Below are 18,183 nucleotides of genomic sequence, written 5' to 3' on the forward strand. Positions count from 1 at the left end.
ATCTGTTGGCATATTCTTGTCAAGATTTTGATGGACTCCGTTTCTGTGGCTTGGAATAGCTCTATTGATATCCCATCTGCTCCTGGTGATTTGTTTCTCCCGATTGCTTTCAGTGCAGCTTTCACTTCCCTTTCTAAAACTGTAGGTTCTTTTTCAAAAGATTCTTCTTGGAAAGAATCTGTTATCCTTTCATCTCTTCTGTACAGTTCTTCAGTGTATTGTTCCCACTTTTTCTTTTTTTTTGTCCTGTTTAGTTAATGTATTTCCATGCTGATCATTCAGCATGCCTAACTGTGGTTTAAATTTCCCTTTGATTTCTTGGATCTTGTGGAACAGATCTCTTGTTCTTCCTTTTTTGTTGGTTTTCTCTTCTATTTCTTTACATTGGTTATTATAATAGGTCTCTATGTCTCTACGTGCAAGTCGCTGGAACGTTGCACTTTTGATTCTGTTTCTGTCACCTTCTACTTTTGCTTCTCGTCTATCTTTGGCAATTTTAAGAGTTTCCTCAGACATCCATCGATGTTTTTCATTTCTTTTGGCTACAGGAATAGTCTTTGCACATTCTTCCTTGATAATATCTCTCGTTTCCACCCATAGTTCTTCAGGTTTACATTCACTTGAACTCAGTAATGCAAATCTGTTCCTTACATGGTCTTTAAACTCTTCAGGAATATTGCTTAGATTGTATTTTGGTGCTATGAATGTTTTGGTGTTTTTCTTAAGCTTTACCTTGATTTTTGACATTAACAATTCATGATCTGTACCGCAGTCGGCTCCTGGTCTTGTTTTGGCCGAGAGAATAGAGCTTCTCCATCTTCTGGTTCCAATTATGTAATCTATTTGATTTCTATACTGGCCGTCTGGTGATGTCCATGTATACAATCGTCTATTTGGTTGCCTGAAACATGTGTTTGCAATGAACAGATTGTTGTCTTCACAGAATTCTACGAGGCGTTCTCCTGCTTCATTCCGTGCTCCTAGCCCAAATCTGCCAACAACATTTGATTCTGCTTTGTTACCTACTTTTGCGTTCCAATCACATATCTTGTTTAGGTGTGTGATCTATTCCTGAACACTGGCATAAAAACTTTCAATTTCTCCCTCATCAGCATCTGTAGTTGGGGCATAAACTTGAATGATGCTTATGTTGATAGGCTTTCCCTGAAGTCTGACTGATATTATTCGGTCAGACTTTGCATTATAGCTCCTGACTGCCTTTGCTACATCTTGCCTCACTATTAAAGCAACTCCGTTTCTTCTAAATATTGTCGAAGGCTTTCACAGTCAGAGTTCATTGGTTCTTGTAGGTTATCCGGGCTGTGTAACCGTGGTCTTGGAATTTTCTTTCCTGACGTTTCGCCAGCAACTGTGGCAGGCATCTTCAGAGTAGTAACACTAAAGAACAGTGTCTCTCAGTGTCAAGGGTGTAGGAAGAGTAATATATAGTCAGAAAGGGGTTGGGTTTGAGCTGAGTATTGTCCTGCAAAAGTAATGTGCTAATCATTGTCCTGTAAGTATCAAGATAATGTGCTAATGAGGGTATGGTATGTTAATATGGAACCATCCGTTTCTTCTCTTTTTGTCATTCCCTGAATAAAACACTTTGTAATTTTCTGATTGAAAATGTCCTGATCCAGTCCACTTTAATTCACTTACTCTCAGGACTGAAATGTCCAAACATTCTATTTCTTGTTTAACAATTTCAAGCTCACCCTGATTCATGCTTCTCACACTCCATGTTCCTATTATATGTGTCAAACAGCTTCGGGCTTTCCTTTTGCTTACCATGTTAATATCTGAGGGTGGGCTGGAGGTGTGAAAGGGAAACAGCGCTTTGATTTTTGTCTCCACTAAGAAGAACAGGAGCAGAGGAGGAAAAAAACTGGACAGCTTGTAAAACTCCTTCCCTTCCAGTCCTGAGCCCAGGAGGAGGAAGAAGAAGAGTTGGTTTTTCTATCCTGCTTTTCTCTACCTTTAAGGAGGCTCAGAGTAGCTTACAATCGCCTTCCCTTTCCCTCCCCACAACAGACACCTTGGGAAGCAGATGGGGCTGAGAGTAGCCCAAGGTCACCCAGCAAGCTTCACGTGGAGGAGTGGGGAAACAAACCCGGCTCACCAGAATAGAGTCTGCTGCTCCTAACCACTATACCAGGCTGGCAGGCAGCAAAGGCTCATGCACTTACAGGGCCGCCCGGAGGCCAACAAAAGGATATGCCTTTCCATAAGGCAAGGATAGCTGTGTTATCTGTGCAGTATTATAAAATGCATGGGTGGAGAGACATTCCAGTCCTACAGAATTCCAGGCAAAACTATCAGCATAGTTTGGATACTAGCAGGCATGGGGAGAGGACCAGGACTGTGTACATATTGCAATTCTATGGAGAAACTGAAAAGGGACAGAATTTGGTACAGGGCACCAGATATAGCATTTTGAGAATCTTAAGCTTTTTTTTAAAAAAAAAAGCCTACTTCTAGCCTTTTGGGACATGACCACAGACCAAAGTACATGCATAATCTGGTAAAATTTCCAAAGCCATAAAATTTCCAGTTGTTTGGAGGGTTCTGGTGCCTTTGTAACTCTTTGTGAGGAACAGATATCATCCATAATAAAGCATATATGAAAATTGCTTCATTTATCTGTTTTATACAGGCTGCACAATCAAGCATTTCTTGGCACAGAATCCGGATTTCCTTGTGATTTTTTCATTTGCCCCCTGTAATGCAGAGTACACATTGTAGTAACAAGATGAAATGTACCTTAGAATAACACAGGCTTGTTAGTGAGATTATGAAAGAAGGGGCAATAAAAATCCGGAAGTACATCCAGGAGGGGAAGGAGACAAATATGGTCTGGAAACAGGCTGGGAACTGAATAGACTCTGAGGCTCATTGCCTCAGCTGTCAGAGGAGCCAAGATGGATATGTTTTAATCTCCTGTCAAGGGACCCCAGAATAACTCTTCTCCAAACTTTGGAGGTGACTGGCCAAAAGCAGGCTTGGAGGGAAATTTTGGACCTGCCCATCCCAAACTTAATTAGGTTAACAGAGATCCAACCAGGCTGCAGAAGAATTGCTAGACTGGTCACTCTGGTCCGGAGTTTTGTGTCAGGACACTGATATCGATGGCAAGCCTAGCAAGGCTGTGCCAGGATCCTCCGTCATGGACTCATTCCAGGCAGAGGAATGTGAAGGTTTTTCTGTGGTAAATATAGAATTGGCATCGCATCATTTAGTTATTTTGCCGAGTGTTTTGCCTCTAGTGATCTATCTTCTCATTGTTTCCCAATTACCTGTGTTTTAGTAGGATTTACGCTTTGTTATTGAAGACCTATTCTCTAAAGGATATGATGTGCAAACTGATTGCTCAGAGGCTCACGTAGCCCAGCCGGTTCCCCCCCACAAACAGGATTCAGCCAGGTGCTGCAGGGACAGCGCCAGCTGCGCAACCAAGAAGAGAAGGCGGGCTAAACATCTTATGCTGTCATTTTTTCCTCTCTCTAACATACACACACCCAATCCTCCTGAGGTCTAAGAGTGCGGGTGGGGTGGGGGGCAACAGAAGGGGGGAAGGGTTTCTCTTGGTGGTGGCAACTAGTACTGAAACATTAAAGTTCCAGACCAGACGTGTTGGGGAAAACATTTTTTTAGATGTTTGGGTTATATTTAAAAGAACATAAGAGCATAAGAAAGGCCACGCTGGACTAGACCCATTAAGTCCAGCAGTCTGTTCACACGGTGGCCAACCAGGTGCCTCTAGGAAGCCCACAAACAAGATGACTGCAGCAGCATTGTCCTGCCTGTGTTCCAAAGCCATCTGATATAATAGGCATGCTCCTCTGATCCTGGAGAGAATAGGTATGCAACATGACTAGTGCCCATTTTGACTAGTAGCCATGAATATGTCAGATAGGATTTCTGGCAACACGGGCTAGACAATATGATCCTTCCGTGCACTCCCCCCCTCCCTCCTGTTTTGCACACGAACCACTAGCTCTGGTCAGAGATCTACACTTGTATGGAGACCCGCCCGTGTAAATCTTCCATCAGATACCGGGTCTCGCTCACAATGCCAGGAACTCCACCAGCCTCACCTCTGATTGCCCTTAAGTACCCGGTACTTGACCCACTGAAGTCGTTACCAGGAGAAAGAAATCTATTGTTTCCCTTGTATTGCTGTAACCATTGTGTCCGTTCTATAAATGAAGCAAATTCCCAATGATCTGCATTCTAACCTTCTTCGTCTTGCTGAAACCACTGACTTCCAGAATAAAATCTTTGAATCACTGCTCTGTCTGGATTTGAGTTTCTATTGCCTGAGACGCCGTGGGTTTACTGAAACGTTGACAGAATAGCCCTCTCCTCCATGAACATGTCCACTCCCCTCTTAAAGCCTTCCAAGTTGGCAGCCATCTCCACATCCTGGGGCAGGGAGTTCCACAATTTAACTATGCGTTAAATATACCATACTCTCTTGGGCAGCCCTGATGCAGGAAGGCAGAGGGACCAAGAGGGAGGTTTACGACACACAAAGTACTGGCAACAGTTTCAGAGTGAAAGCCCAGGTGCAATGGAGGCTGAAGGGGGAAATCCTGGCAATGGGTGCATCCCACTCAAATCATATTCAAAGATGATGGAGCAATGGCCGTAAAGTACCTAGAAGGAGCTAAGATGATGAATCAGCAAATTAATCAGAACCAGACAACAAGCAAGTTGTGGTTGAACTAGTGAGTGTCGTGAAAGATCTGTGAAAACATGGGCAAAATAAAAAGTATGCAGTCGAATTTCAGAGGCAAGGCCTCTACTTGAAGTCTGCTAGTCATCTCTTCTCAATTTTTTTTTGTCTTTCAGTCTGTGCTTACATAAAAATGACAACGAGTAGCTGATGTCAGCTTAAGATGCCAGTTGAGCTTTCTATATCAGCCTTTTAGTCCACAACTCAGGACAAGACTTGTGTCACAAAGCCATGATATCTCTATAGCTCTGAACTGAAAAGCCACATATGCAAACCAATCCAGTACCGAAACAAGGACAAAGAATCCACCTCTCATATCCCCTGTGATGGAAATGGTTTGAAGCACACTTGTCGTACTAAATGTGGTACCACAAATGCATGCTTGATGTCCCTCTTTATAAAGGATGAAAGCCAATCATTGGGCTGATCTGGGTAGAAGAAGAAGAAGAGTTAGGATTGTTACAGTAAAGGTAAATGGTAAAACCAATGCTGTTCATCCCCCGTGTTTATGTCTTTACTCTAAAATGTCTTCAGATTAACTCTTACTCTATGGCCATTTATGCATGGGAGGTTTTCCCTTGGATTTGCCACTCTCTAGATGCACATTTGTCCCATCTAAATTCTCAAAACTCAACAATAAGTCCCCATTTAGAGTTCTGAGAATTTGGATGGGGAAAATGTGCATCTTGGATTTGCATCTAGAGAGCGGCAAATCCAAGGCAAAACCTCCCATGCATAAATGGCCTGTGTCCCATTGTGATGCCTGAGATCAAAATGGGAGCATCTTCTTACCAATAACAGCCACGGGTTAGGTTTGGACAAGAAGAGGAGAGGAATTCTCAGTAAATGATCTACAGTTGTGGGACTGACAACCAAAAACAGACTCTCTTCTGGCAACCTGTTAAATATATTAATGGGGTTCCAGTTTGACCCTTAGACGCTGTGCAAAGCACTAAATTACCACTGGGGAATAATCTGTGGGAATGATCTATGATTTGATCCACAAATCAGAAGGAGAAAATGCACACCTTAATATCGCTAAACTCACCTCTAAGCTCACTACTAATATTCCTAAACTCACCATAATTTGCTGCATAGCATAAGCTATTTCCAAAAATAGTTCTATGGGAAAACCTGAAAATGTTAGCCTCACTCCATCTGGCTTCAAACAGCAGAACCATTTGAAACAGAGTCAAATTACACTTGGCAAACACCATTAAACATAAAGAATAAAAGCACAAGAGAAATACTGTATACACTGAACCCAAGAAATGCCAACAGTGTGACAATGGAAAATGTTAATATTTACATGAGAACTGAAAGTTAAAGGGGAAGCAACCATTACTCTTATTAACCGTCAAGTTATTAAATTAATTAAAATAATAATGTATTCCATTAAATGTTACTTTACTAACATCAAGAAGAATATCGGACTTGCCACCTCTGCAGAGCTGCCAACCATTGCTGAGTACTAAGTACTCTGGGTGCACAATTTGACTCAGGCAACACATGCAAGATTATTTCCAACCAATTTATAACTTGTTTCATGTCAGAGAATCCCTTCCTAAAATTCCTTGAGTCTTCATAGATATTGGAAATGGATACATTTGTACGTAAATAAGCAACTAAAACCTAAGTGGTTCCAGTGATGTACTAAAACAGTTTATTCGGAAACATGGGTGGCGTCAATTTGACTCTTGTAAATCATGTTACTGTTAGATATTTGAACTGCATTTATATTTATATGTTCATGAATTTGGTTTTAATGGATGCTAGCTGCTCTGAGCCCAGCTTCGGCCGGGATAGAGAGCAAGATACAAGTGCAATAAGTAAAATAAATAAGGGGAGGTAAAAACGTCAAAATAGGATTGGGTACAGGGAATGGAGGCAGCAGGCCAGAGAGCTAGATGCCCTGGGAGTAGGGTTGCCAGGTCCCTCTTTGCCACCGGTGGGATGTTTTTGGGGTGGAGCCTGAGGAGGGCGGGGTTTTGTGAGGGGAGGGACTTCAATGCCATATAGTCCAATTGCCAAAGCAGCCATTTTCTCCAGGTGAACTGATCTCTGTCTGCTGGAGATTAGTTGTAATAACGGGAGATCTTCAGCTAGTACCTGGAGATTAGCAACCCTACTTGGAAGGGGCCACGGGTCAGCGGCAGAGCAGATGCTTTGCACACGGCAGGTCCTGGGTCCAAAGACACGCAGCTCTGTTTAAAAAAGGACAAAGCAAGGCCTCTGCTTGAAGTCTGCTAGTCAGAGTTTACTATGCTCAAGCAGAACTCTGGAGAATCGGCAGAAAAATCCCTTATTAAATCAGTACTCTGACTTAGATGAATCAGTAGTTTGACTCCATTTAAGGCAGCTGCAGATATCCATATGACAACAATGTCGGTTAGTCTCAAATCTGTCCCTGGGGTCAACTCAAGTCTGGCCTGAGGAACATAAGAATGATTAGATCTACCTTTTAGCAAACAAAAACTATCTAACATTTTAAAGATTCCCGCTGTTGCACTAGACCGGAATAGGTGATTCAGTATCTATGAAATGATTTCATCTCTAAATTGAGCCTTCCAACTATGTGGCTTAATTTAATTTATGATACATTAAGGAATGCTTTAATCTTGAAACATTGGCGTTAACTCAACACTGTAACCACCTAAACAAAAACGAGGAAAAATAATTTATTGCAATGATCTTGATTTAACCACCACTTTAGTGGTATGGCTGTCTGATGCAAATTAATTTTTTAAAGCCACACTTGCCAGAAAGCAGGAAATTAAAATGAAGTTTTAACATTAATATAACTGCTGTCTAACAACTTGTAAGAAAGCCCTAGAAAACTTTGTCTCTTTGATAAAGCTCCGGTAGTAACATGATAGTACTCTGCCAGTCTGAGTAGACGATACTGACTTCGATGGACCATGGGTCTGATTCAGTATCAAGCAGCTTCATGTGTTCATGGCCTGAAATTCCAGGACTATTTTCGTAGCTTTATCCTGGAAGATTCTTATTTTAACATGAAGTCAATGGCCACTGGCCCCAAACCAATTTTAGTCATGCTGGAAAAAGATACTGCACTTTACTAGGAGCATGATTGGGGGGGGGGGGGGAATGAGCATTCTAATTAGAAATATTGTCGAAGGCTTTCACGGTCAGAGTTCATTGGTTCTTGTAGGTTATCCGGGCTGTGTAACCGTGGTCTTGGAATTTTCTTTCCTGACGTTTCGCCAGCAACTGTGGCAGGCATCTTCAGAGTAGTAACACTGAAGGACAGAGACACTGTCCTTCAGTGTTACTACTCTGAAGATGCCTGCCACAGTTGCTGGCGAAACGTCAGGAAAGAAAATTCCAAGACCACGGTTACACAGCCCGGATAACCTACAAGAACCAATTCTAATTAGAGTTCTAATGCAGAAAGCCAAACAAGTCCCCACTAAAAACACAAAATGCAGGCAGAAATGTGTATCAGATGCCTACAAATGTTTGATCTGAATGCAAGGAAAGGCTGCTGTGTATGCAGATGCCTCTTTTTGGACTCGTGGATATGACTCTTTATAATGGGTACACCATTTATAAGAGCACCCACAGTCTCACCTGGAACCTCTTATGAACTATAGAAGTAATATTATTTTGCATTTTAATATGCAGAGCTAATGTACTTTGTATATCACTCGTATGAACACGGTGAATGCCACAGCTGAAAGATATTCTCTAAGGTATTTTAATTCCATCCATGAAAATCTTCAACACTTCCAAACAATCTTGAGAACTCTGGTATCCTTACATTTCTTTCCAGATACATCCCCCCCACACACCCACACTGAGGGTAATTCCACTACTCTGAATCAAGTGGGACGATCTCCGAACAGAGGCTCACCTGTTGCCAAGACTGCAATATTTTAGGTGCCAGGAGAAAATTCCTGTTTTTTCCCCCAGAGCCTTGGTATAATTGTTCATTTATGAGAATTTTTACAGTTAAAATCCCTCATCTCTATTGATTGTTACTATATATGGTTCTATTTTCATGGGGCATTTTTATCAGTGTGTTTATTTTCCTGCTGAACTCTTAACTTCTTATTTGGCAGACTGCTTTTATGGCTTGTGTTTTGATTTTCCACCAGTCCTATGGTTGAGGCCAGCTGCGGTTCCTTTGTCCATCAATGCTGGCCTCCCTACCCTGCCCTACCCCTTCTTGAAATCATTACTGTATGGGGGGATTGAATATAAATATGGCAGGCTTTATTGTGGCAGATACATCCCAAATTATGTGCGCCATCTGACATATGTTACATGCTATCTATTTATTGAGTTATGGGGAAGATTTTAATCATGTTTTTATCCATGTTATTGTGTTTTATGGTACGGTGAGCCCATCTTTCTGCTGGGGAGGGCAGGATATAAGTTTAATAAAACAAAGAAATAAAATAAATTTTACGTTTATCTGCCAATACTGCTTTTAATCCATTCTGCACTTGTCTTACAATCCTGGCTCCCTTGTATGGGTTTATCATTTTTATGGCAACCTTAGGCCAGTTGTACATGTACAGTGAAGGGTGTAAATAGTTTCAATAAGTTAAGCAAAAGTGATGCGACATCCCACCTCTTCATAAGATATGAAGAGGTTACATTCCTGTAGGAAGGATGGGTTCATACTACTCTTCGTCCCTAGGACAGCATGGGATGGCACAGCCAAGAAGAATGGAAGAGTCCTTGGCAAGAACGTGTGCTGTTATCATTCAGTTCCTCCAAGTGCTGCCCATATTTAGAGCACATGAACAACAGGCAGAAAATACTGAGACTGACGGAAAAGGAAGAGGAAGAAGAGGACGAAGAGGAACAAGAAGAATAGGTTTTTATATGCTGACTGTCTCTACCACTTAAGGAAGAATCAAACCAGTTTACAATCTCCTTCCTTTCTCCTCCCTACAACAGATATCTTGTGAGGTAGGTGAAGCTGAGGGACCTCTAAGAGAACTGTGACTAGCCCAAGGTCATCCAGCAGGCTTCATGTAGAGGAGTGGGGAAACCAATCTGGTCTTCAAGATTAGCATCCACTGCTCATGTGGAGGTGTGGGGAAACCAACCTGGTTCTCCAGATTAGTGTCCGCAGCTCACGTGGAGGAATGGGGACTCAAACCTGGTTCTCCAGATTAGAGTCCTAACCACCGCTCTTAACCACTACATCACGGTAAAGATCTCTCTACCACAATACAGCTCACTCACACACACGCACACATAAGTATTCCAGATCACCACTCTGAAACAGCCAGAAAGTTGACTACTAATATTCTCTCTCAAATTCAAAGTTAGTGGCTACAAGACTGAATATATGAAATCACTTTACATGTTAATTTTATTGCAATGCTCCACACTCTTCAGTAGATTTCCAAAGGGCCTTAAAGAAAAGTGTTATAACAAAAAAAGAAAAAGAAAAGGTAACTATACATCGATATTTTAAGCAAGGAAGGAAAGATACCTACAATTTTGCGCTTGATCATAAAGAGAGGAATTTTTGCATGTAGCGGAGTTACAGACAATTCCTTGTGGACTGTTGATAAATACAATCTTCTTTTAATGTTTCCTAAATCAGTTATCCTGTAAAATAGAAAGGAAAGAGCGGGGAGGAATAGAGATAGATCTCCATCAATTCAATAACCACTATCTTTGGGCAACCTCAGAAAATTCTCATTCATAAGCAGAACCTTTATATCAAGGACAGCAAATGGAGAATTTAAGTATTACCCCATTTTTACAAGATAAGTAATGAGATTTCTCTCTCAAATTCAAAGTTAGTGGCTACAAGACTGAATATATAAAATCACTTTACATGCTAATTTTATTGCAATGCTCTGCTCTCTTCAGTAGATTTCCATAGCACTTCAACCTAAGAAAGAATTCAATTTGTATGAACTGAGAAGCCACTAGCCTTTAATAATCATGCTTCTTTCAGCCCCTTAAGCTTGTGTTATCTTGGGACACTGTCAACCCGCTAAATAGGAAACCATTATAGGCTTTCTTTGTCTAGAAATGCACCTGCCATTTCATATGGGCCCTTTGTCCGCTCAAAGGTAGGCACAAAACTTTGAATGTCAGCTTCACTTCCTGAGCACATATCTCCAAACCTGAATTAATAACACACAAGTTTATTGCTAACTATTCAGGTTGTTCCTCAGGTGACACACCAAGGACACTGGATTTGAGAACTGCTAATAGATTTAGACCACAGCCATGATCAGCTTTGGTTCTGACTAATAAAGAGGCTCTTACGTATACTCCACTTTCTTGTGGTTTCCAAGAATGTTCAAACTGGCTTAATTTCTCTCTAGATTTCTCCCAATAGAAAAAGGCTTACTACCATGAAAAATTGTATTTCTAGACCTGGAAACTGATTTGGCTGCTGTTTTATTGATCTATTTCAAGCACACCGATAATAACTACTGCTCACTTTCCTCTCTTTGAGGAGAAACTGTGAATATGTTTTTAACAAACAATGTCAAACTTGCACTTAAAAAAGCGTGGGGTGCCTCCAGTTATATCAGAAGCAATTTTCTTCTAACAGGAGATCTGACTTGGGACCAAGGGAACGTGTGCGTGAATTTACTCCTTCCATTAAAATGAATGGGAAGCTGTTGCAAGCAGGGAATCTGTGCAGGCACTATTCTGTTCCTCTTCCCTCCCCCCAATTATTTTTTAAAAAATTGGATTGGGACAAATTATTACACTATACTTTCAATGAACAGTATGAGTTTCCAGGTTCTTTACTGGTCTGACAGAAACTGTCCAACTGGCATATTCCTGGAGTATTGCTTGGGCTCCTGATAACCTTTCATAAGTAGACTTGTTCACTCACTAAATTAACTGTCCATTTGTAGATCCTTGGTTCTGAAAGATGGGATAGGATCCATTTGTAGATCCTTGGTTCTGAAAGATGGGATAAATAAATAAATCCCAGCCAGCTATCTAGCTAGCTACAGTTATACATTTCAAACCATGACTGTGTTAGATATTTAAAATATTATTATATTTATGGAATTAAGAGGATCAATCCTCTAAGTGCGTCCATTTATTTACCTACTTCATTTATACCGTTTTTATTTATACCGCCTACAGCGTTTGGGAGACTTCCCGTTTTATCTTTATGTGCCAGTGTTTACTAATTGTTATGTATGTTATTTTACTCATTACAGACTTATGTGTCATAAAGGATAATTAATTCATTTCTGATGACAGCGACAGTAAGTCCCATGCAGCCTGTTGTAAATAAGTTATTTGTCATTTTTGTGTGATAACTATACTAGTTATACTTCTGTTTGTTGTTGAATTTCAAGGTTACAGTCCAAAGAAGGATATTGAGACAGGGTACTAGCCGGCAACTCTGTCACTGTTGTGGTTTTGTGTTATATTATAAACACTTTTGCTTTTTGTGTTTGCTCATTATTTGTATACATGTTTTGTGTACATGTTTTGTAATTTATTTGAACCTTTGTTGTTACTACTATTTTGTAAAACTTTGGAGTAGCTACAAGTTATTAGATAAACGCCTTGTAACCACTGGTGCTTTGCACATTTTTTTTTGTCTTAAAACAATACAAATCAGTATGTAAACCATACCAATTTTTTTTAAAAAAGATCTGGCAAGCCTACTTAAGAAAATACCAATGTTAACATTGAACTAAAAATACCATCAACACCACAGTAATAATTAAACAAACAAAAAAATAAACCCACAAACAACCAACTGATCATGAAGTATATGATTAATACATTACTTTCTTTTAGATCAGTGCAAGAAGAAGAAGAGTTGGTTTTTATATGCCGACTTTCTCTAACAGTTAAGGGAGACTCAAACCGGCTTACAATCACCTTCTCTTCCCCTCTCCACAACAGACACCAAGTGAGGTAGGTGAGGCTGAGAGAGCTCTAACAGAGCTGTGACTTGCCCAAAGTCACCCAGCTGGTTTTGTGTGTAGGAGTGGGGAAACAAATACAGTTCACCAGATTAGCCTCCGCCACTCATGTGGAGGAGAGGGGAATCAAACCCGGTTCTCTAGATCAGATTCCACCGCTCCAAACTACCGCTCTTAACCACTACGCCACACTGGCTGTCATATGGATATGCATATACATCCTCTGGTTTTTTTCTTTTAATTTCTTAATTGCTAGCTGATCCTTGTAAGGGAATCCCCTTCCTCAGCCTGACTTCTAGGGAGAGGGGGAGAGATCTGTAAGAAAACCTATATGACATCTTGCAAACTAAGGCTTTGGTCATTTTATGAGAAGATGAGTCATTGAAAAAAACAATAATGCTAGGAAAAGTGGAAGGCAGCAGGAAAAGAGGAATAACCAACATGATATGGATTGACTCTACAAAGGAAGGCATGGCCCACAGTCTGCAAGGACTGAGCATGGCTAACAATAAGGTTAGCAATAAGACATTTTGGATATTCATTCAGAGGGTCACCATAAGCCGGAAGCGACTTGATGGCACTTAACCCACGCACACAAACACAGTGTTATATGATGCAAGTTTACTGATCTGCTGAGGTCAGTGGGACCTAACCCCAAATAAATGTGCAGAGGGTTGTAACCTTAAGGAACCAGTAATTCAGTTTAAGAAGCACACTGAACCAAGAGTTAATGAGCACTACTTAGAACACTCCTTAAACCTTTAGAACACTGAATCAAGGCTGTTACCTATGATGGTATGGACCCTTTTAATTAAGTGGGCATGAATTTTTCTTGCCAAATAGAATGAATGGTGCTTGGTGGAAAATTCATCCTTAATATTTTTTGCAGCGAAAAAAGCATGACCCCTACTTTAAACTTTTCACAACACAAAACTGCTACACAGCTCTTAGCACATCAGGAAACATTTGAAAAGCTCTACAGGAGTTAATGTATTTTTATTATGTTTATGCTGGAGTCTTCATATCTAAGGGGTCAGGCATGTGATAGAAAAATAATGAGACTCCGTTGAAAAAGAATGAGCCAGTCAACAGGAAAAATCAACCTCATTTATAATAATACTCTTCTGATCAGCAGGTGCATAACTCTTCCAGCTATGGTCATTAGCTACATTCATTTCACACTTAACATCTACATTTGCAAAACATTTTGCACCAAAATTACTTTTCAGTACAATTTTCAATTCAATGTTCAATTCTATTCCAAAGCTTCAGCTCTGATTGACTATTTTCCTCATGATAGCTACTGCAGCAAGAACAAGAGTTTAAAATGGCAGCATCTACCCAGGAGTACAGACACAGTCATTGATTCAGATTACCTATTCACTTTGCTTTTATATGTATGACAATTTGCAGCACTTCTAAGCTTAAAGTGAACTCAGACTTCAAAAAGTACCAACATCAGGCAGTGAACTGATAATTTATTGGTCTTCCATGTTCTTCAGAACTACTTCTCTTCCATTGTAAAATATGCAGCATGCACACTGACCATAATGCAGAGGATCATCTTTTGCTAATATTGCTGAGCACTCGCGTGAAGCTCTGAAAGCCTGCTGAATCACATTTTTATGCACAGCAAAGAGCAGGAAAAGACAAGAATACAAACAGGGGGCTCTGGAAATCGTATGCTTCCAGTTGACTCTGGCCCAGCCAGGGCCAAGCAAGGTGAGGCAGGTGGGAGCCAACATTATTATTGGAGAAGCAAGTTAATGCGGCTGCAAAAAAGGCTGTCTTCCAACTCAGGCTGGCTCGAAACTAGACTACTGCAATGCAGTGTACATTGGTCTACTCTCAAAATCAATTCAGAAATTCCAGTTGGTGCAGAATGCCACAGCTCGGCTATTATCGGAAGCCAGATCGAGCAGGCACATTACTCACATCCTGCAGGCACTTCTCTGGCTGCCCATCAGTTACCGGGCTCAATTTAAGGTATCAGCGATCATACAAAGCCCTCAATGGTCTTGGACTCTCATCTCTGTGAGATCACCTCCCTACACGCTCTACCACGAAAGCTTCGCTCATTGAAGTGGGATCTTCTATGGATGCTAACCCATAGATGGGAAAAATCAACAACTGCCTGCACATGTGCCTTTTCCATTGTGACCCCCCCACATTATGGAATGGCCTGCCTGAGGAGATCAGGAAGGCTCCGGGCTTCCTGCAAATAATGCAAAACTGGAGAATTCAAGATGGCTTTTCTACTTAGGCAAAAGGGTCGCATTGTACTGAATGTTTCACAAATTTACTTGGAAAAATTATTAGGGACTGTGGTCTATATTGCAGTGTATAGGTTGCTAAAACTAGGATCCTACTATGTAATTTTTACATCACTGGCAGCACAATCCTGGGAGGGTGGGGGGTTGCACCAGGGATGACACAGTCACGGCACAACCATGCTAATAAGCTTCTGCACCGTGGCCAGCAAGCTGAAAAGGAAAGTCTCCCAATCCCCCTGGAACTGCTGCATGCAGTTTCATTGGCTACGCCACCATTTTTGTCAGCGTAATTTTGTGCCAGCAACAGTAGGCGTTCCCAGGGCAAAAGGGCTCAGGGTGCTGACTAATGCCAGCCCCTCCCTGGAAACACCCCCTCTGGAACCGTCCCAAGTGGCTCAGCGCCAACGTAAATGCCCCTTTAGCCAGTGCAAGAGTCATTTACGCTGGCACCGGGGACACACTGCCTCCTAATCGTTTTTGCCCCCCCTTAGGATTGCACCATTAATATGTCATGTTAATACTTATGCTTTGCTTCAGTTCTGCTTTTAGACTTCTGGTCGTTTCTGCAACTCTAATTCCTGCTGCATTGTTCATTGATTGTCCCATATTCTCAATTGTATTTACTCACTGTGTTGTAATACGCCTTGAGTCCAAGTGAGAAAAGCATTACAAATCCTTTTTAAAAAAAAACGTTTGGTTATTACCATTATCTTTAGAAGAGGTTCTTCCCTTACAGTGCTTTGAAAAATCTCCTTTCTGGTCACTGCCACCATCTGGACTCACCTCTCTCTCTATATATCCATTTCTCTTCCCCCTCTATTCAAAACTGCTCCCAAGACTAGGGGTGTGCACCAATTTTTTCAGTGTTTTTTGGGTTTGGATTTATCAAACTCAGAAATTTTCGAAAAATTTGGGGAACACGTATTTTTTTTTAAAAAACGGGTTAATAATCCCGAAAAATACCCCCCCCCAATATTTCAGATCCGTCCTGCTGGCCTTCTCTGAGGTACGGAGAAGGCCGGGGTGGGGGGATCTGAAAGCAATTCACCCTACATTGCTTCTCCAAAGCCCGGAGAAATGGGGGGGGGGAGAATTTCCACCCTGTCAGCCTTTTCTGGGGTTTCAGATTCCCCCCCCCCCCCGGCCTTCTCCAGACCCAGAGAAGGGCGACAGGGATAGAGGGTGGGGTAGAAATCAAAGAATAAATACACTTCTGTCCGAGGCCAATAAGTAAGGGGGGAGGGAAGGGGGGGGGAGAAACGGCGGCAGGCACAAGGTGGCTTGAATAACGCCCAAAAAATTACAGCATTATTCGGGATCCACTTTGTCAGCTCCCTTTATGGACACCTTTTTTTCCTACTAGTAAACCCCCCCACCAAAATACTAAAAAAGTATTTGGGGGAGGGGAAATTTCGGTATATCGATATGCACAACCCCTATCCAGGACTCCCTTCTTATACACATAACCACTGCCCATCCAATTTCCCATATATTAACACTCCCACCGATACAGATTATTTTGGGTATCCTTGGCGGCCTGTGTTCTACCCCTTTGGCACCCCAAGTGTTTTATTCCCTTTGAAAAAGTATCACACTGATTCCTTTTTAAGCCTATACATATTCAGAAAACAATGCAAAATCTTCTGTGTTAGCAAAGTATTGTAGCGAAATTTTATCAACGAGACCGTTTTTAGTCTACTTTTAGTCTACCATTTAGTCTTCCTTTAAGGATAGCCTAGGGTGTGGGTGTGTGTTTTTAAGAAGCTATTATGGTAATGGGTGTTAATATGTTGCATTGCTGAAATGATATCCTCTACTTTGGTAAACCACTTTGAACATTTTGATAAAACAAATTATAAATTAAATAAGCTCAATTAGTGCTCTCAATGCAGATGCAGAACTTTCGTGCAAGCAGACTTCCTCACGAACTACAGTGGCTAGGACAGTTCTCAGTGCTTAAGGGGATGCATACATACAGTTGCCAGGATCACTCAATGTTGATAGTAATGCCTCTGCACACAAAGGAACTCCATGTGTACGACTGAGATCCTGTGATTAGAAAGAGCCTCTACATCAAGCTGACTGCCTACATATCAGACCTTGTAGGTTTTCTAGTGGTCAAGGGGATAACATCCTTCACTCAGAATATCAACTCACTTTATTTACTTCATTTATGCCCTGCTTTCTCCCCAGCAGGCACCCAAAGCAACTTATATCATTCTCCTCTCATTCTTTTAGCCTCACAACAACACGGTGGTTTAGATTAGGTGAGAATGTGTGACAATGTCCCAAGGTCACTCAGCAAGCTTCCATGACAGAGTGGGGATTTGAACCTGGGTCTCTCAGATCCTAGTCCAGCTCTCTAAGAAGAAGAGTTGGTTTTTATATGCTGACTTTCCCCACCACTTAAGGAAAATTCAAACCGGCTTACAATCACCTTCCCCTCCCCTCCCACAACAGACACCCTGTGAGATAGGTGGGGCTGAGAGAGCTCTAAGAGAGCTGTGACTAGCCCAAGGTCACCCAGCTGGCTTCGTGTGTCGGAGTGGGGAAACAAATCCAGTTCACCAGATTAGCCTCCGTCACTCATGTGGAGGAGAGGGGAATCAAACCTGGTTCTCTAGATCAGACTCCACCGCTCCAAACCACAGCTCTTAAACACTACTCTTAACCACACTGGCTCTCAATACTGGTTCTCAATAACATCTAATAGTAAAATCCTACTGTTAACAATTTTTCCTTCTTCCCTGCAGCATTCTGTAAACTCTTGTTCTTCTTTTCTTTCTCCATAACAAATCAAACTATAACATTCATTCAGATTTCTGAAAGGGGAAAATAACCCACCCCACTTCCTTTAAATGTATGCTAACTGTGTGACACATTCTCCAGAATTAACCAATTCAATCCAGCTACAGAAACTGTGTTTTCTCTGAAAAGTTCTAAAACCCATTTTATTGTTTAAAGCAATCTACAGTATGATTAAGAACAGTCAACTTTTGCTAATACATCACAATATATCTAAATGTCAACTTGATCCCAACAATGGGCCACCTAGGGATCGGAGGCGAGTGTTTCTGCAAACCTGTGGGAACTTGAAGAACAATCTGAAAACAGGGACAAAATGTGTGTGGGGGGGAGGAGGTAAAAACACTCCCAAGTAAAAAAATGGATGACATTTTGGATTGCCGTAGCAACTAGGATGTGGCTCCCAAACGGAATTAAGGAGGCCAGTAGGGTATGGGAAGAGGGAGAGGACACAGGGTCTGCATGG

The 18,183-nt window shown here is 41.4% G+C and overlaps 1 protein-coding gene across 1 annotated transcript in view; it reads right to left on the reverse strand.

Moving 5' to 3' along the window:
- The window catches only part of CFAP20DC (CFAP20 domain containing), a 212,081-nt gene that overhangs the window by 145,677 nt on the left and 48,221 nt on the right, over positions 1–18,183 (reverse strand). Inside the window, exon 5 of the mRNA XM_056864469.1 lies at positions 10,213–10,327. Coding sequence (XP_056720447.1) covers positions 10,213–10,327 — 115 coding nt within the window. The remainder of the gene's footprint in view (positions 1–10,212; positions 10,328–18,183) is intronic.

Source organism: Euleptes europaea, chromosome 1 (assembly GCF_029931775.1).
Source record: "Euleptes europaea isolate rEulEur1 chromosome 1, rEulEur1.hap1, whole genome shotgun sequence".
In the NCBI taxonomy this organism is placed as follows: Eukaryota; Metazoa; Chordata; class Lepidosauria; order Squamata; family Sphaerodactylidae; genus Euleptes; species Euleptes europaea.